Genomic DNA, 23,174 nt, shown 5'->3' with positions numbered 1-23,174 from the left:
CTTCAAAACTGTAAGTCAGTCTGATTCATTAAAAAGCAGAAGGAAATATTATAGACCACTGGGCCATTTTCTCCATAATCCACATAAGGCAATGTGGGTTGAATAATAACTGAAGTCTAGGCTGACAAACACTTCCTATTCCAATTTCTAGTAGACTGCAGACATCTTTGAATGCAAATGTACCATTTTAAAGCTCCCCAATTATTTCTGCTAATAGTTGGCCATCCATCTTATTTTGATTTTTTTATCAACGATGAGTGTTGGTTGGTTATGACCCAATAAGAGCTTTCCTACAACTTTCAAAAGAAAGAAAAGAAAAATAACAACCAAAGTCTGGTTAATAATAACAACCAACACTCTAGTTCTTTATTAACTTGTCTGACTGGGGTTGTCATATTTATCTGTCCTTCTGTACGAAGTCAATACTTTAAAAACACACCGGTACCAGTCTTTTTGCAGGAACGGTAGTATCAAGTGCCGGGTCAATCCGGTACCCGCTGATAGGCACTACTTTCAAACTCTCCAGTGAATATTTGTGTGAGCACTCTGTGAAGAGCTTTAAAGGTTTAGATTTACAACTTGTTTTTACAGCGTTTAGCATTGTAGCCAATTACAGACATGCTTGTCAAGTGCATAACTGCAATAGCCAATTAGAGGTGTAAGTTAATTCAAATTTGCTCTACAGCAGAGTATATATATACGTGGTATAAAGACAGATTTGTTTATTATAACGGGAGTTTTCACTTAGCCAGTGAGCTTTCGCTTCAGCCGAACCGAGGTGATATCAGCCTCATTGACTATAAAGATAGCGCTCTTTGATTGCTCTTTTGATATACCTATGCATAATTTGAATAAAAATGTTGTAAGAAATTATATGATCAATAGTTATGACAACTAGATTCAACTTCATTCAGTTTAATGTAATTCAAGTTGAAATTAATTAACAATTCAAGTTGATTGCACTTTAACATTTATGACAGCAACTTTATTTTTTACACACTGCAAAGTTTCGGGAGTGAGGGGAAAATGAGGGAAAGATCCTGAGAAGTGCATTAAAGTGTAAGACCTGCCACTTGTTCTGTTACCTGTTTCTTTGTTTTTCCATTCTCATCATTTAATTTTTTTTAAATGCAATGTTTAACTGAACAATATTTAAAGGCTACGTGTTAATGTTTTAACATATTTACTTATGATCATTTAAAGCATTAAAATGAACCAACTTCATTTCATATATTTAATTTGCAAATAGTCAAATTAAAAATATATATTACTACAAAATAGTCACAACAGTTTTGCTTTGAAACTGAAACCGTGAAATTTGACTGATACAGACTACGGAAATTTTGGTAAAGTGACAACCCTATGTCTGACTAATTGTTTTGTGCAATTTGAGTTTAACCAAATCAATTTTTAATCAAATTAAACCCGGTCCAAGATGAAATTCTGCTCAAAAAAAAAAAAAACAGGCTTCAAAAAGCCAAACAATTCCTTAGTATGAAAATATAGTAGTTTTGTTGCAGGACTATAGGCCTAAGTCTTATAGTCCTGCAACAACTACTATACTTTACTAAACTACTATACTCTGAAGAATAATTAAAAGGGAAGAGAAATGTTTTACAATAGGGAGGGACATAGTCTTTTCCCAAACATCCTTCTAAGCAAATAATCAGCCAAGTTAAACATTATCTCACTACTTTAGAAGGAAAATCATTTAAGTTACACCCAAAAAATAAGGCATCATCACACTACCAAACAAAAGTTGAGACAGTAAGATCTGTCATTTATGCGTCTCTTTTGCTCACAAAGGCTGCATTTATTCATTAAAAAACAGTAGCACTGTAAAATATTTTTGTAAGTTTTTTTATTTAAAGTGTAATTTATTCTTGTGATGCAGATCTGAATTTTCAGCACCATTACACCAGTCTTTTCATTCTCACATGATCCTTCAGAAATCATTCTAATATGCTCACTTGCTGCTCAAGAAACATTTGATTATTAATCAATGTTGAAAACAGTCGTGCTGTATATTATTGTGAATTTTATGAAAACCGTGATACATTATTTGGGCTTTGTTGATGACGTTCAAAAGTAAACAAAAAAAAAAGAAAGAAAAAAAGCATTTATTTGAATTTCATTTATTTAAATTTTCCTTGGTTAATAAATTGTTTATTTCATTAAGTGTCTTAAAACATGCCAGTGCATTTTCATTTTGAGTTAAAAACAAACAATCAAAACAAGTGGCATTTCAGACCTGAGTCTATGTTTGCTTCACATACAGGTATAAGCTGAAAATATGTTGAAAAACATAGTCTTTCATAAAATAGGCGTTTCTGAAGCAACATAAATGGAGAAAACTACTGACCAATGGGTTTGAAAAAATACCTCTGCAGGGCTTAATGTAAATGCAGTGACAATTAAGCAATTTAAGGGCATGGTTTGGGTTCAGTTAGATTATAATGAACAATTTCATGATTAACCTCTACTACTGTTCACTTCTTGTTGCGACTGAATCTGACAGGATGGATGGTAAACTGATCTCTCGAGCATGCTCACCTAAAATATTCACGTCATTATTTTCTAAAAAGGTTTATAGAATTATAATTTCTGCTATACTGCTGGTAAAATAAATCAGTTGTTGGGGACATAAATCTCTTTGCTGTGACACGAACAGCCCCTCTACTGGGTTCAGGGTTTGTCAGAAGTAATAAAAGAGGAGACGAAAGAAGCCATGGATGAACCAACTTCAACAAGTGCAGCTTCAGTCAGGTTGAGACATGATAAAAAGGTGAAGTTTCACCCAGTCAGGGATTTGCTTGCGGCAGAGCGCATTAAGCACTCGCTCACCTCTTTCATGCACAGATGAGTGACTATGACACCAGCCTTGAAATCTCTCCCTTCAGAGAAACCCAAACGCTCTGCTACTGTAGCACCAGCACATTCTTACCTCCTGCACTTGCAATTGAAATGTCGATTTATGATCGTCTAAGATCTTGTGGCTATACTATTAAAACGGCAACATCACATCATGACTTTTGCGTAAATATATACGCCAGGTGGCGTGTTATCTCTACGCATTTTGAGCTATCCGCGTGTATCCGCGTGTATGCGTATATGTCTACGCCATTAACGTCCGCGTCATTCCGCGTCTCTGTACACGCAGTCAAATCTCCAGTCATAAATGCCATTAACCCCAGTGACGGTTAAGTTTAGGGATGGGGTTGAGGTAAGTCATATCTTTTTTTTTACCTAGGATGGTAAGGGAACTGTCATAAATGCCATTAACCCCAGTGACGGTTAGGTTTAGGGACGGGGTTGAGGTAAGTCATATATTTATATAACGTTAAGTCAACGGCGTTCATAAACACGCTGAAAGGCGATCATGCGTCTTGATAGCACGCCAAAAATGGAAATACGAATTGGCGTGTCATACACATGCTACTTCATGAGATCAGCCTGTAAAACGGAGTATATTAATTTTCCATCATGTTCCATATTTTTTTTAAAGAGAAGTAACCATTTAAATGTTTGCGGTTATAAACATTAAGCCATCAATAATGTAATTTGAGCTTAACTTGTGCTGAACTTGGTCTAATCCTTAACTTTGAGCCTATTAATGAAGCGTCACTATCTGAAACTGTTTTTGTAAATCTATACAGACTGTGGGAGTGTCACAGGAGAAGCACGGAGGGATCAGTGGTCATGTTTAATATTATATGTTGTAGCATAACCACTTAAGGGCTTGTGCAATGATCACAACACGACTGACAAAGAAAACTAGTTAAAATGGAGTCTTAATAATACAAAATAAAAAAAAAAGTAATACTACTATGCCATCATTTTTGGTTTGAAACCTTTCATATACAAATGGTAAAAAATGGTTAAACCATATTTGGTTTGGTTAAATGGTTTAACAGCCTGACATAAAAAGTAACAAATTATTTTGAAATGTTATACAATTGAAACTTGTTTTAACCAAAAATATGCATTACATCAGTTTTGAAAAACACCTTTTTTGAAGCTTTATTAGTCAATCAATGACATACATAAATAAATTGATTGTCTGTCATACTCGTACTGCACGGACGTACACTTCATCATATTGTTAGAAGACATGAATAATAATAATAACCTGAGTGCTACAAGCTTTACACCTGTTCTGACACTACAGAGGTAAACAACAGACTTTCCTCATTGCCATTCGTTCTAAATCTTTTATGTGGCAAAGCTAACAAGATGGAACCAGCCTCCAGGATGTTTATTTTTAGGTGACAACATTCTTCAAAGAATTAGAAGTCACAATGAATAATCAGATTCACATAAGACTAAGAAAAAGTTCAAACCCCTGAAAAAAGGCCCATGGCTTCTATTTTAATAATGTTTCGAGACTGTATTAATGGATCAAAGCTACAGTAGAGACTAGCAGTAACCTCTGTTTTGTCCTTACCAGGCAAGACAAATATTGGCTGGCAATTTTAAAAAATTGGTCCACTGTCTGTCATCAAAAAAAAAGCAACAAAAATTGGCCTAACATCAGCTGAGAGGTCAAAAACATCATGCCTTTGACCGAAGCAGACAAACGAAAAAAGAACAGCTGAAGAACAACCACATGATTGCAGTCCTGCTAGCCCATTTTTGTGACTGCAACACATTTACTGACAGTCAAAACTATATCTGATAGCTTTTCCTCTGACAAAAGCAGTCAGAGACTTGCCTTTCAAGCCTTTCGTTCAAGCCATTACAGGATTTCTGCACCATTAGTCAAAATGAAAGCAATTATTTAACACTGACCCTCACCAATTAAAAAGTGAAACTTACGAAACCTGTCAAGAACATTTCTAAATCATATTTCCTTGAAATGAAAATTAAGGCTACTTTTAAAACCATTATTAACATTTTGCATTATTTTTCGCATCCACACAAATCTTATTATAATATTGCAAAAATCCCAATGAAACAAAGTAAAATATTTGAAATTACATTAGTTATATTGCCTTTTACACTAATAAGAATCTTGCAATAATCATCATTGAAAATAATGAAATACGTAATGTCCAGAAGCATGAGAGAGGGGAAACATTTTAATTGACAAGAAGACAATGTCATTTAATGCAACAACCTTATGAATAAATCATAATGGTCACAAAAATGGGATAATTTTCCTATAAAACATGTTTTTTTTCTTTGTTTTTGTTGTTTTAGTAATAATGTTGGACAATCCTTTCTTTTCAGTTAACATGTTGCTTTGCATTTAAAGCTGCAGTCCACAGTTTTTTCTCTTTGTCGCCATCTCTGTTCGAAATCTGCAATTGCAGTTATTAGCGGAATTATCAACTTTACGTGAGTTGTACTTCGACACGGCACAGCGAAGATAAACACAATGTTTGAGGGGACTGTGTAACTGTCAGTCACCGCGCCGGTGTGGATATACTGGCATTAAGAATCACACATTCTACTTTTTGGAAGTATGACCAACATACGAATTTTCACCGGAAAATTTCATCTGAACAATAACATCCACTTTTGTTCTTGTTCTGACATTGCAGTAAACAGTGCAGGTGATTGTCATTTGAACCTTTCTGTATCCAGTTTAATGGGCTCTATGCACAGCGGTATTTCCGGTAAAGGTTTAAGGATGCTCGATAACTTCCGCCGATCGTAGAGTCCAATGCAATACCGAGAATTTATATTGAATTTTATACTCCATGGTTATAGTAAAAAAACGTTAGTCACAAAAACAGACAAAACAGGCACCCATTGTTGTGTTTATGCTTCTTTTAAAAATAATATTAAATAAACAGAACTACATATAAAATTAAAACGTAATGAAAGTTTCGACAGAAAAATTTTGGGACAGTAAATTCTCTGTAAAGACTCTGCCATAATCCCTTTTTCCTCGGTTTTCCTCCACTTTAATCTCCCCAACAGGAAACTGACGAGCATCCTTGCGGAACTTACGCGTACATATGGCCTATTATATCAAGTGCTGTGAGAAAAGGCTATAAATCTCAACCTCCAACATCCTCACACTCAATATAGCTTATGCTAGCTGAGACTCCTTCTATATGTGTACAGAGGTGACGTAAATGACGCAAAGACATCTCGAATCTCCCGCGGAAATCCACCAGTACCACTGGAATTAAAAACATTATTACAAGCTTACCGTTTTTAATCGAGCTAAGGCAAGCAGATAGTTTTGAACACTGACTGATTATGTATTTTGTATAATTTTTAACCCCCCAAAAAGCTACAGCCTGCAGCTTTAAACAAGTAGCCATCTACCAAGAAGAAACATCAGGCCTGCTCACACCAAGACCATCATGCTAAGAGCTGTCAAAGCCACAAGACATTTCCTCCTCAGCGAACACTGCAAGATTTAATTTTCCTTCATTTTAGATTCATTAGTGTTTCTCACAGACATTTACAAACTAACAGCTTTACAGCCAACAAAAACATACACATACTGTAGGCCTAGAGTACACAAATAAAAGAAGGTAGCTCATTTGAAAAAATAAATACATGCAACATCGGTTAGCTGCCTTATTCATTCGATTCTGCTATATCAAACAAATGTTTGATTAAGAGCTAAGCTCCTTCATTTACTTCATCAGGATGTCTCCCCTCAGCCCCGGATCCCCGCGGGAGCTTCTCATATCAGTCACGCTAGCTGCTTTGTTTACAACAAACCAACCATGCCGTCCCACCAGTAGAGGAACCTGCTAAAAATGCAAATTACATTGAGACAGACGTGCTGCAGCTGTGCCGCGACCACCTCACCTCCCTCCTTCAAGCGTTCAAGCAAGGATTCGTTCACAAAAAAAAAAATGACCCGGAGGGGTCTGACCTCAGGGAGATGGGAGAAAGATTTATGGACATCATTTACCTCTTCAGAAGGCCACAGCTGTTACCGAGCCTCTGCAAAGCAATTATCCCAATAATTAGAGCCGCACTCCGGACTGCTGAAGCAACCGTTTGTGGGCAAATTATCTTGGCGTGCGGTGCAGGAGGAGAGACTGAGAGATGAGTTTACAGCTTGTCTTGATGTTTCATTCATGCTAGCATAATTTTTCTATCTGCTGCCAATGCCAAAAACCAATGGACTGCTGTTGGCATGGATGCTTGTAGTGGTTCTTTTATATACATAGATTATAATTACACTCTAAAAATGTTGGGTTGTTTTAACCCAACTTTGGGTCAAATATGGACAAACCCAAATGTTGGGTTAAACATGTAATTAAAAAATGTAACCCAATGGCTGGGTTCGTCCATAATTTAACCCAATGGCTGGGTTTGTCCATATTTGACCGAAAGTTGGGTTAAACAACCTAGCAGAATGTACATATTTACATATACATTTTTTTTAAATAAAGTGATTGCAACTCCAAATTAACAAATTCTATAGGCCATTTAGGCTATACTACCCCGATACTTGTCCAAAAAGATGTAGTTATCCACAAAAAAGTGAATAATTACTAATGCATAAATTACCACACACACACAAACGCATAATACATTTAAATAAATAAATATATATATATATAGTATATATTTTTTTAAATATATATATATATATATATATATACACACACACATTATGTAAACAAAAACTATTGTTAGATGCAATTAATCTCTATTAATCAATTGTTAGCACTAAGGCATATATATATATAGGAAGGCTACATCTAAATATATATTAGATGTTCTATGCAAGCTACAGCATACCAAGTGCACATATTGCTCAATTAATACAAGCACCACCAAATACATCAGAGCAAGAAATGAAGCCACCCACATTTCAATTTTTGGATGCATGAATGGATGATTAAAAAGAAATGAACTCGAAGCGTACATCAAATTGCATTTCAAGGCTAACGAAACTAAGATTCGACACCCTAAATGGGACACGCATAATAGCCATGTTTCAGACAGACCACTATCTGAAATGTCCCTCAGGTGTAGAAATTAGTTATCACGGACCACAGAGCAAGACCTCGCTTCAACACTAATGAGAGCCTGAGTCAGTGAATTACTAAAGACACACACACAGAGAGAGAGAGAGAGAGAGAGAGAGAGAGAGAGAGAGAGAGAGAGAGAGAGAGAGAGAGAGAGAGAGAGAGAGAGAGAGAGAGAGAGAGAGAGAGAGAGAGAGAGAGAGAGGCATAGTGCCATCAATATGGGTTCAAAGCTGTGACTGTAATAAGAGCTGGATTTTAGCATACTGTGGGTGAGACTCCGATATAAGAGACATTTCAACAGAAGTTCAAGAGTTTGTGAAAGTATAGTGGAGAAAACTGCTGCTGTAAGATGTTTCCCGGCTTAAATTAATTTGTGTCTTTGCAAATGAACCTTGGCCCTTGTGATTGCCAGACGAAAAGTGGTGCACCATCAGAGCTAAGCAGTGCCGGAGTAAGTCTCATTGCTCATGTTGAATAAGTATGTCTTAGATCACATCAAGATCTGCACAGATAAAAGTCTTCTTTTCTTTTTTTTTTTTTGGTTTAGTGACCAGGGCCCAGTTGCATAAACATAGCCATTATGTTAAGATAGTGTCTTAAGAACTAGTATGACCAACTAGCAGTTAGGGGTAATCAGTCTTACTGTTCAGAATCAAATTAGACCAATGCATGTTCTTATGTAACCAACTTTAAAAAGTTTTGACAGACTTGAAAATAAAAATTGATGACTAACTTGTACTACTCTTACGGGTTTATGCAACTCGCCCCTTTTTGGACTTTTAAACTCCAAAAAGAAACAGTAAATTATATATTAAAAGTTTGACTTGTGCACTATATTACAAGTGAGAAATCGTATGATAGTTTGGGTAAAAAATAAATAAATAAATAAATAAAATATGGTGCATCAACAAACGTTTGGTGTCTAAGACACTTGAAAACCATTTGTTTAGTCTTGATAAAATGTTGTTTAGACAAAACTCTTGTATGGCTTCAGAAAATATATTTTATACACTATTGTTGGATTATCATTATTGTACAGAAGATGTAAGTAACAAGACATTATCATACCAAACTAATTTAATTCTGAATATAAAACTTCTGTGCCGGCTGTGGTGGGAAAAAAGTTATCCTGTAATCATTTCCTCATCCACACAAGTAGGCCACTGTGCCAACAAGCACGGCAAACTACAAAAGACAAATCTCGTTAATAGATTTTAAGGTTGTTATTTAATTAGTCCAATCCACATTAAAGATGTTTGTGCAGCTATAAATGCAGAGGAAAATAAGAATGTTTACTTGAGTATCTATAAAGATTTACATATTAATTTAGATATTATGATCAGAGTCAAAGTTTATGCACCTGCGATTTAAGACTCCAAGAAAACGTGGTCATGATGTAATTAATTTCCCAATAGTCACATGGTAGTGGTATATTTACAGCTCAAACAATTGGGTGAAAACAACCTGGCTGCAGAACTGAGAAAGTCCACGGGAGATAAACAGAAATGCTAACATATTTCTGAGTTTCTATATCAGATATTTTGGGCCGCCATAGTCAAAACAGGGAAGAAAGACAACTGTATCCAACAAGGCATTTCATGGAGCCTTTAACAAATAAATAGATCATATTTGAAAAAAAAAAAAAAAAAAATTAAAAAATATTAACACAATTATATATATAAAATGTATTGTGTAAATTATTGTGTATCTGTAATTTTTGGTTAATACATATAATTATAGAAATATAAGCATCATCATTAAAATTCCTACTCGCCTCCTTTTTGTCCTGCAGGCATTCCAGTACGGACAGATTATTTGTCCAGGTGTGTTTTGGACACAGCCGGGTCACGTCGTCCCGGCAGGCCTGCTCTTCTGCCAGCTTCCAGCCGGTGGATCTTCGAGACTGAAAACCGGAGGACGCGGCGCCAGCGGCGGGAGCAACGGCGTTATTCCCGGGATTCGGTGGCGCGGCTCTGAACTGTTGGTTCATGGCGACAGCTGGAGGATGGACATTTCCGAAACCTGGAAGAGGTTTAAGAGCCTGCACGGTGAGAAGGCAGAGAGACATGAGGAGCAGCAGCGGCAGAACACGTCCACACGCCGCCATCTTCGGCCACAACAGTTGAATCAAGCTCCAATGACTGACTCCTGCTGCTGAAGATACAGCGCTGCTGACCAGACAACCCCACTACGGCGAAGGCTTTGCTAATGAATATTAATTAAGTAAAGTGACGTAGCCCAGTAAGCTTTACTGATTGGCTATATATCCTACGCTCGGAAATAAGCCTCTAACAACTGTCCAATAAAAAATCCTTACTACGAGAAAGGCATGGATCATGAATATTAATTAAGTTGAGTAACAGATACTCCTGGAAGGTTACCAAGCAACCGTACGAACTTCGTCATAGTGGGATCAGTAAATCGACGAGTCCGCCTTAAAAAACTTGACGATTTCGATAGAACTCACTTCACTGCTTAAGAAAATAAAATAATAACATACATACATACATAGACTGTATACAGTATATATATATATATATATATATATATATATATATATATATACAAAGTCAGGAACATAGAAAAATACCATAACAATGACACAGTGAGACAGTTTTAAAGGCTTTTGAGTTGCTTGATGCAAGGAGCATCCAGGTAAGTTCCTTACAAAAAAAATAAAGAATAGTAATACAATAAAAAAGTAGGACCCTGAAATTTACATTCATGTAAGAAACCTTTGGTAGGAAAATAAATTTAATTTAAAAAATAGGTCCTTAACATCTTCATCAAAGTTATGATGAGCAAATAAAACATCTCCTTCCAGAAAAAACTTCCCAGAAGATATGAGGAATTGTCTTCAGCACCAGACAGGCACGCAGAAAGAAAAAAAAAAGAAAAAAAAGACATAAAGAGTCAATGCAGGACACTTCTTTTTAAATTAGAGCTTCACAGGATAAAAAAAGTAATGAAGTACTTTAAGACGTCCTTTGCCTTATTGGTAGCCTAATTAAAAACAAAATCCCAATTCTTCCATGGAATGTCGACAAACTGGCCATTCCAGTAGGACACAATGCATGGGAGAAAACCAGTCTCATTCTGTCTAATTCTCCTGTTCCAACCAGAAGAGTTAGATTAAAAATAATAATAATAATAATTAACAATCATTAAATAAATTTGCAGAATGGATCACCAAAGCCCTGCTTTTAGAGAGATAGAAAAAAACTGGTGTTTGAGAGAGTCAAAAGCTTTGTAAATATCTAAAAGAATAAAAAAAATGTCATCACAAACTAATTTGCTTTAGTCTAATAAATCCAGAATAAGACGGATATTGTTTCAAGCAATGTGTCAAGCTAATATTTTATATTCATTATTAAGAAGACAGGCCACCAATCATCTATCAAATAAATACCTTTTAAGGTTTAAGTATAAGAGTAAGGAGTCTTTGTTTTAAATAGAAGGCACAATTTCTGACTGAATACTCTCCAAAAACATCTCTACGGTGCTAATTTTTCAGCAAAGCTTTTGTAAAAACTCGACCCTTATATATCATCGGCTTTATGCCAATGCATTTGTCGGTTGCTTTTTAAGCTATCACCACATAGTGATAAGGCATAGGCCTACATATCGTTGATCACCAGACACCATTCGTTTTTTACCATATTAATTTGATTGAATAATTTATTTTATGTTTTACTAATAGCTGTTATTTCATACTTCATAAGATTCGAAAGCAATATAAGCCTTACAAACCATCCAAACATAGAACATGGATTAATTCACTGCAAAAGATGGTTTTAGTCAATGACATGCACGCTTGTTTCTTTGCTGGAGGCGTAACTTGTAGTAGAATGCGAACTTGCAGGGGCGATTCAAATTATGAAACGGTTTCCGGCTCGAATGCTATCACACTTTCGAGGTAATTTGACACAGATCGATCTGCAGCGCTGCTTCAAGTCAAACACACCTATTCGTAGAATTTGACCACGTTTCCACCAAAATTACCCGGAACAATTTGAAAAATTAGATAGCAGACGGCTATGCTTTCAAACCGCTCTTGCTGTACTTTTACTCTTCTGCTGTCATACACAGATCGGTCTGCCCAGCACGCCTTCAAGTCGTCTCCTTTCTAGTCCACGTTTCACTAATTGTACAGAAAATATAGCTTAACGTATGCAGGCGTATGAGGCCCCTGGTGGTCCTGTGCTCTTTTCCCTCATGTCTTTTCCAGTTCATTTTGTGGCAGACATTATGTTCATTAATGACGACAGTTTGCTAGTCTATATCTTTGACTGGCCTTGCTATTTGCTGTAATTACTGTGTATCCTTGCAATAGTTTTTGCTCTTGATTTCTCTTTTGCTTTGATATGATCATATCCGTGTATCTCGACAGCAGTATTATCTTAATGTTTTGTCCGTCTTGATGTTTAGTATTGCTGTGGAATTCCTGTTCCGCAGTATGACATTGCTTGAAAAGGGTTGCAGGCAGGTCAGCTGCTCACCAACTGTAAATCAATGACAGAGTCCATTTTAATCCACTTCTCTGACAATAAACAAGCTGACATCAATAAGAGCTAGCTTGAAGAAGAAACACAAGAAAGCATGATATAAAAACCTTTTCTGTGTTGAATGAAGGTAATAATAAGCCACATATTGATCGGTATAAGACTACCCTACATTTGCAAGTGGCGTTCTTGTATGAGACAAAAATCCTCATGCAGTGTAAGTGCACTTCAAGATGGTAAATGAAAGTGCTTAATATTTAAGTCATGCTTGAAGAATGTGAATATTTGTATTTTTTCTCTTTGCACCAACAAAGAATTTGTTTTGGTGACAGAAGAAACTATATATATATATATATATATATATATATATATATATACATACAGTCATGGTCAAAATTAATGGCACCCCTGGTAAATATGATGAAATCTGACTGTAAAAAATAATTCCGCATTTTTTATCCTTTTGATCTTCCATTCAAAAATTGGCAAAATTCCAACCTTTCATTGAAGTAAAAGAATTGAAAGTGGGGGTAAATCACACTATGAAATAAATGTTTTTTTCCAAAACACTCTGGCCATAATTATTGGCACCCTGTTACTAAAAACTTTTTGCAACCTCCATTTGCCAAGATAACAGATCTGAGTCTTCTCCTATAATGCCTGATGAGTTTGGAGAACACCTGACCAGAGATCAGAGACCACTCCTCCATATAGACTCTCTCCAGATCCTGCAGATTCCCAGATCCATCTCTTAGTTCACTCCACTCATCAGGTCAGGGTCTGGGACGGTCATTGCAGAAGCTTCATTTTGTGCTCCGTAACTAATTTTTGTGTCGATTTTGATTTTTGTTTTGGATCGTTGTCCTGATGGAAGATCCAACCAGGGCCCATTATAAGATTTCTAGCAGAAGGCGTCAGGTTTTTATTTTTTATCTCTTTGTATTTGATAGAATCCATAATACCATGTATCTGAACAAGATGTCCAGGACCTCCAGCAAATAAATAGGCCCACAACATACAAGATCCAGCAGTATATTTAACCGTAGGCATGGGGTACTCTTCATCCCTGTTTGCACCAAACAAATCTGCTGGGTTTGCTGCCAAAAAGCCCCCTTTTTAGTTTCATCCGACCATAGAATCCGGTCCCTTTTGAAGATCCAGTCGTGTCTGACACCTGAATATGCTGGAGTTTGTTTTTGGAGGAGCGAGGAGCATTTTTCTTGAAACCCTCTCAAACAACATGTGGGGATGTAGGGGTTGTTTGATATATATGTTTTAAGGTTTTCTGACCCCAAGACTCAAGTAATCTCTGCAATTCTCCATCTGTGATCCTTGAAGAGTCTTTGGCCACTCAAACTTTCATCCTCACCGTCCATTAAGGCAAAATAGACACACGCCTCTTCCTGGCAGAATCATAACATCTTTAGTTGATTATAACTTCTTAGTTATTGCCCTGATGGTCAAAATGGGAATTTTCAATTCTTTAGCTATTTTCTTACATCCACTTTCTATTTTGTGAAGCTCAACAATCTTTTGATGCACATCAGAACCATGTTCTTCGGTTTTATTCATTGTGATGGATGATTCAGGGAATTTGACCTTTGTGCTTCCTCATATATAAACTCCTTGAAACAAGAAGTCATAACTGGACAACTTCATGTTCCTAGTCACCCTGATGTGCTTAAAAAATGTAATATTATGGGAATGTACTTCAGAGATATTTTTCTCATAAAAAAAATCTAGGGGTGCCAACAATTATGGCCAGAGTGTTTTGGAGAAAAACATATATTTATTAGTGTGATTTACCCCCACTTTCAATTCTTTTGCTTCAATGAAAGGTTAGAATTTTGCCAATTTTTTGAATGGAAGATCAAAAGGATAAACAATGCAGAATTATTTTTTACAGCCAGTTTTCATATTTACCAGGGATGCCATTAATTTTGACCATGACTGTGTATATATATATATATATATATATATATATATATATATATGTATAGTTTATATAGCCCTTTTTCTCCCACTGGATGTATAGTTTTTGGAAGTTGGGCAAGGGAGCACCAATAATCCTCTCAGCTGTCCGAACTGTCCTCTGTAGTCTTCTTAACAGACACACAGTTATTGAAGTGCAGAGGACAGACTCAATGACTGCCGAGAAGAACTGCATCAGCAGCGCCTGGGGCAAGCTGGTGAAGGAAGCACAACCTCTGTTTTTTCACAGTGGAGTCAAAGTGCTTGTCCAGGAGGTAAAGTCCAGGAACCTGAATGACTCCATTGATGATGGTGAGTCGGGGGAGTTTCTCCTGAAGTCCACCATTATCTCCACTGAGCATGTTCAGCTCCAGGTTGTTATGATTGCAACAGAGTCATGTGTCTATTGCTTTAAAACAGAAATGTGAATGTCAGGTGATAAGCTATTTCAACACTGCTGTTATGGAGAACCACAATTAAAACAGACATTGAGTACAGAACTTCAAAAGCTTGTCACAATCTTGCTTTAATTCAGTTTTTAAAAATGTATTTAAAAGGTTTTTCTTTATGAGGTAGTGATGAAAGGTAAATCATTTAATACAGTTTTATGAGTACGCTTCGCAAAAGAGAGATAAAGAAATGTTTCCAGCAACATTACTACAACAAATCAAGTGGCATATGAAGCGATGATCACTGTATTGTCAAATTTATTAATTTATGGCACACGTACTGTACATGGTAGATAATCCTTCAAAGCGTACAACAATTCTCCTTTGAAGGGAAAAACATATTTGTTTCAACTGAAAAGAGCCAAAATATTTTTGATTCATTACCATAAAAATCAGCAACTTTTCCCTTTTAGCTAATATTTCCTTGGCACCTTATAGAGCACATTGCTCTACTCAAATGAATCAACAGGTATAAAAGTGCAAAAAACAGCACTGTATAACAATTTAACTAGGCTGGTTTGACCTATTATAAGGTTGATATGTATGCAACATAATTCTACCCTTGAACAGTCGGAGGGATGATCAGTTTTCTCTTCTTTAACGTCTCTCCACCAAGGAGTTCCTTCAGTACCACGAGTTTTGAGGCATATCTTTTCAATGTTCAAAAAGTGCTTTGCAAGAGGCAGTGGCAGCCGCAGCCGGTGGGACAGACCTCTTGAGAGCGGAACCAGTCCATCATGTGGCTGGTGTGTCCTCCGTGGCCACAGCTCAGGCAGAAGTTGGAGGATCCGCGTACGGCCACGTGACAGATGGCGCACTGGAAGGTGAAGCGCTTGCAGACAGCGCACTGGGTGCCTCGGGCCTGACTACGACAGTGGCAGCAGTAAACGCCGAACTCTACGTATGAGAGCAAAGAAACCACGAGGCTCAGAAATGTGAGTGTTAATCATTTGTTAAAGAGTTAAACATTGGCTTACATCCCAGAAATTTGAGACAAAACTTTGCTCCCTAAAGGAATAATCTGGGTTTGATTATGTGAAAATAGTTTAGACTCATCAATTAGTTTCTGGTCAGTAAGATTTTTTTTTAAATGTTTTTAATGGTTTCATGCTCATCAAAGCTGCATTTTTATGATAAATACACAGTAATATTGTTAAATATTATTATTAAAAATAACGAATATATTTTAAAATAAATTATATATTTTTGTAAGTTATTCAGGTGATGGAAAGGCTGATTTTTTTTTACACATTTTGTCACATGATCCTTCAGAAATCATTCCTTTACTCAAAAAAAACGTATCAATGTTGAAAACAGTTGTGCTACTTAATGTTTTGTAGAAACTGCGATACATTCTTTTTCAGGATTTTTTGATTAATTAAAATGGGAAGCAAAAGTACAATATTTTGATTGAAATATAAATCTTTTGTAGCACTATAAATGTCTTTACATTCACATTTCTTACAAAGAACAAAAACCTTACTGATCATTAACATTTGAACAGTGAATGTTGTCTGTGCAAATTAATAAAGAATATTGTGCAAATCTTGTAAACATGGTAACGTAAATACCAGAAAGTATGGAAGCTTGTTTCCCCCATGGAATAAAGAATAAAAAAGGTAATTGCAATTTTTTATTTCACAATTCTGACTTTAGAACTCACAATTTCAAATGAGAAAAAAAGACAGTTTTTGCAATTTTGGCTGTTTTTCTTGCAATTTTCTCAGAATGGTGAGATATTAACTTTCAATTGCGAGTTAGGCCTATATAGTCAGACTTGTGAGATATAAAGTCGCAATTCATTTCCTGTGCTCGTCTGATAGTACTGTATGACCCAGAAGCCGTTTTAAACCATTCCTTTATCTTACCTATGCCTTTGTGTGGCTCTGGAGGGGAGGAAACAAATTTGAGCACCTCTGCCCTCTTGTCCTTCATGCCCCAACGGTGCAAGATCTCACCGTAATACTTCTTGAAATCGTCAAACTGCCAGGAGTTGGAGGTGTCTAATAATCTGTGGATCAGAGGAACTTTTTAAAGTCACGTTTTGAAAGTGTGAAGCGAATAATGTGATGCGTGTCACAGTGTCATTGGTCGAACGGGACGTTTACCTTTTGTTCATGTCGTGTTGCTCTTTTTCCCGTTCTTTGGGGTCTGTGCATATCTGGTTTGAAAAGCGATAGTCATCTGGGGACGACTCTCCCCAAGGAGGAGCATGTTCTGATTCACGTCCTACTGAAACAGAAACAACGATCAGAGGTATGAACAAGCTTGCTCTAAATAATTCCATTACAATTCAGAACTAAAACATGTGATGCTGTATGATTAAATTATTTTGGTACAATTCATTTGAATTATTCAAAACAAACAAACAAAAAAAAATTAGCTCAAGGCACAAATGTAACTGGAGAAGAAAAACCAACACAACAACTGATCTGGATTGTGATACAATTGAAAATCAGAAATTTAGAAGTTTTTTTTTTTTTTGGCAAAAATGTCAACAATTCTGAGTTTTTCTGTCAATATGAGGTGCTGTCTGTACAATAATGAAGAAAAAAAAAAGAACTAATACTGTGTTTGACCCCCTTTCGCCTTCAGAACTACTAATTCTACGTGGCATTGATTCAACAAGGTGCTGAAAGCATTCTTTAGAAATGTTGGCCCATATTGATAGGACAGCATCTTGCAGTTGATGGAGATTTGGGGGATGCACATCCAGGGCACGAAACTCCCATTCCACCACATCCCAAAGATGCTCTATTGGGTTGAGATCTGGTGACTGGGGGGCCATTTTACTACAGTGAACTCATTGTCATGTTCAAGAAACCAATTTGAAATTATTCGAGCTTTGTGACATGGTGCATTATCCTGGAAGTAACCATCAGAGGATGGGTACATGGTGGCCATAAAGGGATGGACCGTTGCATTTAAACGATGCCCAATACTGGCAGTAAGGGGCCTAAAGTGTGCCAAAAAAAACATCCCCCACACCATTACACCACCACCACCAGCCTGCACAGTGGTAACAAGGTATGATGGATCTATGTTCTAATTCTGTTTACGCCAAATTCTGACTCTACCATCTGAATGTCTGAACAGAAATCGAGACTCATCAGACCAGGCAACATTTTTCCAGTCTTCAACTGTCCAATTTTGGTGAGCTCTTGCAAATTGTAGCCTCTTTTCCTATTTGTAGGGGAGATGAGTGGTACCCAGTGGGGTCTTCTGCTGTTGTAGCCCATTCGCCTCAAGGTTGTGTGTGTTGTGGCTTCACAAATGCTTTGCTGCATACCTCGGTTGTAACGAGTGGTTATTTTAGTCAAAGTTGTACTTCTATCAGCTTGAATCAGTCAGCATATTCTCCTCTGACCTCTTGCATCAACAAGGCATTTTCTCCAACAGGACTGCCGCATACTGGATGTTTTTCCCTTTTCACACCATTCTTTGTAAACCCTAGAAATGGTTGTGCGTGAAAATCCACAACTGAGCAGATTGTAAAAATACTCTCAGACCGGCACCAACAACCATGCCACGCTCAAAATTGCTTAAATCACCTTTCTTTCCCATTCTGACATTCAGTTTGGAGTTCAGGAGATTGTCTTGACCAGGACCACACCCCTAAATGCATTGAAGCAACTGCCATGGGATTGGTTGATTAGATAACTGCATTAATGAGAAGTTGAACAGGCGTCCCTAATGATCCTTTAGGTCAGCAAATACATTCATTTTTCTGTTTTTATCAGCATCCTTATAAACTTATATAACTATTTTAATCATTTGAATAATTACTTAATTTAATAACATTGCACACTGATAAATGTCGACCAACATTTAGTTGAAGCGACTGAAGCGATTTTTCTTATATCATAAAATTTTCATTCAATCAATAAGCATTAAACCAAGCTTCCATAAACACAGAACAAAATGAATAAAGCCATGATCTCTCACCCATGTTCCACAGAGTGTTTGCAGAGTCTGAGGTACTTGAACACGATCCAGAAGTCACAGAACTGGAGGTGATACTGGGCTAAAGGAGCATTAAATGCGCAACACATACATCACGCTGAAAACAACCTCTTTGGTATACAAGAATAATAAACTTATCCTAATTTTAAATGAAAGATAAAATTACTGTGTAACTTTCTCTCAAAAGTCAAATTAGTACAGAATTCCCGCATTGATAAATTCGGTTTACAAACGTACATAGCGGGAGTGGTAAGCTGTAAAGATCGGCGGTCGTGGTTGCTGATGGCCATATAGAGTGAAATATTCCTGAGGACTGCCATGACCTCTGAACACACTACACAACATGGCCAGACTCTGAACATCACTCATCTGACTGTAGTGTTCAAGCCTGTGGAGGAAAGAGACAAAGTCAAAGCTCATGTGAAATCGAGGACACATTGATAAATTATAGCTCTATATAATGCATAAATGCTGGTGTCACCAGTTTACAAGCTGACACTCACAATGTCTCCAGCAGGTGTCGCCCAAATGGATGTTTGGCCCAGGGAGTTCCAGCGTCAGGGTCAGGGTCAGGACTAAGGTCAACATTTGTGGCGGCTGAGGCAAGTGCCCATACCTTATAGAAGATGGACCATGGAAATTAATTTGTAGATATGGCCTGTACAGACATCATGTTTACACACACTATAGGTCAAAAGTTGGGAATAATTAAGATTTTTTTAAAGGTTTTTGAAAGCCTCAAGCTTGTTTTCATGTTTTTAAGCTTCTGCTTCATCCTTTTCTTTTTCAGACATATTGCAGTTATTGTTTATAACACTTTATAGATATTGTTTCTTCCTTCGGTATGATGCAACACACTTATTGTATTTGTATATTTTATTTTAATATTTTGTACAAAATAAAGTAAGAAAGCAAAATAATTCTCTTATGCTCACCAAGGCTGCATTTATTTGAACAAAAATACAGTACATTTTCTGAAATGGACCATGGGATGTCATTTATTCCTGTAATGCAAAGCTGAATTTTTCGCATTATTACAGTCTTCAGTGTCACATATTTATCATTATTACAGTCGGTGTCACATGATCCTTTATAAATAATTTGAATGCGCTGATTTGCTGCTCAAGAAACATTTATTAACTGTTGTGCTGCTTAATATTTTTGTGAAAATCATGATTCATTAATTTTAGGATTCTTTGATGAATAGAAAATACAAAAGAACAGCATTTATTTAAAATGTTTTTAACATTATAAATGTCTTTACTGTCACTTGATCAATGTAATGTGTCGTTGCTGAATACAAATATACAGCCTTCAAATGGTAGTGTATTACAGTTGTCACAAAAGTTTTTAACATGGGTCCTATTAAGAAATGTTTCTTGAGCAGCAAACCACAGGAATAAATTACATTTTACAATCTATTTAAATAGAAACTAGTTATACAATTTGATAACATTACTGTATCTTTTTATAAAATGAGTATGTTTATTGTATTAAAAAAAGAGCTATGAACTTTCAGAAACATTAAAAAAGAGTGTATATCACATACCTTTGCTAAATCCCTGCGTCCCATTGCTAAGGCTGCCGCCCCATTCTTCTGGCACGTGTCCTGTATGTCGTTAACATTTAGCCTAAAAGAAAAAAAAAACAATGGATCAAGACGACATTTGAGCAAAAGAATGTCACGGTACTGTCAGTTGATGCTGTAATTTATGGCTGTTCCTAACAAAAGAGATATCATCTGAATATGATTGACCTGGAATGCTTTGCTATCTAAGAAAACAGAACATACACGTATGTCTCCCCGAGGGCTTTGTGCACAGGAAGCAGACATGAGATTTCCTGGATGATGACTTTGCCAGACAATTTGATGGGTCTGCTGCTGTAGTCTCCTCCTTCTCGCTTGCCTTTCCAGCGGCGGGATTTCTGAACACCGATGATGATGACAAACAACACGATCAATCACAGCTTATCATTTCGAAATACTTTAGATTAACTGAAGAAATGCAAAAATTAAAGTCTGTTGAAAACAAAATTATAAATCATTATATATTAAATTATTATTTATGTGTGTTATGTTATAATTAGAATTAATATAATAAATTAAATATATATATTTTTTTAATTATTCATGCGTTAAAAAAACTAAATAAAATTTTTTTAATTATTATAATAATATATTTTTAAAAACTGTAAAGATCAACATAGCAGTTAGATTTGAAATTTGGGGTTATTTGCCCTGGATAAATGGAGAATATCCACCTTATTCTGCGCCCGTTCTATTTCCCATGATTCATAGCGGGTTCAACTGACTAAACGGTTTTTTACTTCCGTTTGAAGTATTTGTTTACATAGAATGCTAACACTCTAGTCCAGACATTAGAAAAATATCAGTCTATAAATGCGTTTTATATTTAATATGAGCGAAATACACATTACACAACAAATCTTTAACTTTTAGGTGGCAGAATATTGTTTAGTAATTCTATGAATTCCACTGTGCAAAACAAAAGTAATAGCCTACTAACCGGATGAAGAAGGGTCGGCCTCCACAGAACATAAAATATTCTTTTTATTTTATTTTTCGTGTTCACATTTTATGAGAAAAAAAAAAATGCTACGGACGTGACAGTTCTCCATTACGGACATGACCGTTCTGAAAGCGATTTTAAAACTTTCACAGAGATCTTAAAGAGAAATCACAAAGCCTTTCTTTAAAGTAAATTTTCGTTTTTTATTAATTGTATCTTAATTTAAATCAATGTTTCATCAACCAATTGCCTGGTTTTAATAAATAAGAAATAAATATCGTAGAAAATAGATCATCATGACGGAGGCACCGGTGCGCAAAATGGACTCTGGTCTCATAAATGAACCGAAACTCAGCATATAATGTAGCCTACATGCCACACAAACCTGAGAAATATATAGACTATGTTATATCTTTGAAAGCAATGGTAGACAGGAGTCAATGGGTTAACCTAAGCTTTTTGCTTGGGTTATTCTGCAACAGTCGGGGGTGATAGAAACTGTCGGATGTTCATGTATGGCTGGATTAGGGAGATCGTGGCGTGCAGTCATGCATCAGCTATCATTTGGAAGTTATGAGTTATGCGATGTGGTGATGACACAATCTGAAACACATGGCAAAAAAGCATATAGACCAAATTCGAACCGAAAGTTTGCAACCGGAGTCGTCGTAATGGCAGCGCATATTGTTTAGAACAGAATAAGGTGGATATACAAGACGTACATATTTAGTAGCAGTCATGAAATTACATGAATTAAACCTTTAAGCATTAAAATAAAACATTGAGGCCCGGTTTCACATACAGGGTTTAGATTAAGCCAGGATTAGGCCTTAGTTCAATTAGGACATTTAAGTAGCTTATATAAATATTGAGTGAAAACAATGACACTGATGTATTTTAAGATATATCAGTACATGTTGCTTTCAGGTAAAACAGCTAAATAATACATTTTAGAATGAGACTAGGCTTAAGCCTTATCTGTGAAACCGGGTGCAAATGTGTTTATTTAGTTAGTAACTTAAAGTCTCTGACAATTAAACGTTTTTTTCTCCCTTTTTGGCTGTAAAACTGCTGCTTCTTTTGTTACAAACTGATGGGGGTTACAGTGTCACAAGCAGCATCAAAACAGAGAAAGAGTAGAAAAGGGCATGATCTTTCATTTTTATGATCTGTAACATCAAATTAGTAATGACTTAGGAAGCAGAAAATATAGGGCAAAATGGTAAGCTGTGAACATGAAATGCATGATAGCAAAAAAGCCATTTGGCATTAGAGCAAGAAGTAGATGAGAGAGAGAATAAGTGGGAGGGAGGGGCGATTGTCAGTACCGGACAGTCATGAATAGTCTGCACAGACCAGCGGCGGGGAGTAGACAGAGGGGGCTTCTGATTGGATAAAACAGACCACAGCAACATGGGTGAGGGATACATGCCACCAAAACTCAACAGGGGAGAGACAGCACAGAAAACCACAGTGACAGTGAACTGTGAAAATGGTGCTTTCAAACCGATGGATCAAGTGGGTGCAAGCAGGGGGATGTGAAAAGCAAGAATACTCAGAACTTTAAAAAAGAAGAAAAACATGTTATGGAGTTAAATAGTCAGGTTATGGTCAGTGTCACTGGCCAATTTGGCTACTAAATTTTTAAGTTACTGGCCATTCAGAACTTCTACTAGCCAAAATTAGAAAAGAACCATATTAATCATATACACTACCGGTCAAAAGTTTTAGATTGGTAAGATTTTTATGTTTTTAAAACAAGTCTCTTCTGCTCACCAAGGCTGCAATTATTTGATAAAAACAAAA

General features: G+C 36.3%; 2 protein-coding genes across 6 annotated transcripts in view; both read right to left on the bottom strand.

The window, feature by feature from the left end:
• The window catches only part of glg1b (golgi glycoprotein 1b), a 51,752-nt gene extending 41,614 nt beyond the window's left edge, over positions 1–10,138 (bottom strand). Inside the window, exon 1 of one of the 2 annotated variants that reach the window (XM_089135453.1) lies at positions 9,727–10,138. In XM_089135453.1, coding sequence (XP_088991579.1) covers positions 9,727–10,059 — 333 coding nt within the window. In that variant the 5' untranslated portion in view covers positions 10,060–10,138. The remainder of the gene's footprint in view (positions 1–9,726) is intronic. The other variant, XM_039654487.2, reaches the window with a different exon arrangement.
• Positions 10,139–15,115: 4,977 nt separating this feature from the next.
• wdr59 (WD repeat domain 59) overlaps positions 15,116–23,174 on the bottom strand; it is a 23,994-nt gene continuing 15,935 nt past the window's right edge. Inside the window, exons 19-27 of one of the 4 annotated variants that reach the window (XM_039654432.2) lie at positions 22,697–22,753; positions 20,630–20,763; positions 20,387–20,468; positions 19,341–19,453; positions 19,075–19,225; positions 18,820–18,898; positions 16,983–17,106; positions 16,743–16,885; positions 15,116–15,771 (exon numbers count right to left, since the gene is read on the bottom strand). In XM_039654432.2, coding sequence (XP_039510366.1) covers positions 15,536–15,771; positions 16,743–16,885; positions 16,983–17,106; positions 18,820–18,898; positions 19,075–19,225; positions 19,341–19,453; positions 20,387–20,468; positions 20,630–20,763; positions 22,697–22,753 — 1,119 coding nt within the window. In that variant the 3' untranslated portion in view covers positions 15,116–15,535. The remainder of the gene's footprint in view (positions 15,772–16,742; positions 16,886–16,982; positions 17,107–18,819; positions 18,899–19,074; positions 19,226–19,340; positions 19,454–20,386; positions 20,469–20,629; positions 20,764–22,696; positions 22,754–23,174) is intronic. The other 3 variants (XM_039654433.2, XM_039654435.2, XM_039654436.2) reach the window with 3 other exon arrangements.

Source organism: Pimephales promelas, chromosome 10 (assembly GCF_988280905.1).
Source record: "Pimephales promelas chromosome 10, fPimPro1.hap1.1, whole genome shotgun sequence".
Lineage (NCBI taxonomy): Eukaryota > Metazoa > Chordata > Actinopteri > Cypriniformes > Leuciscidae > Pimephales > Pimephales promelas.
This window is presented reverse-complemented; position numbering and strand designations above follow the sequence as displayed.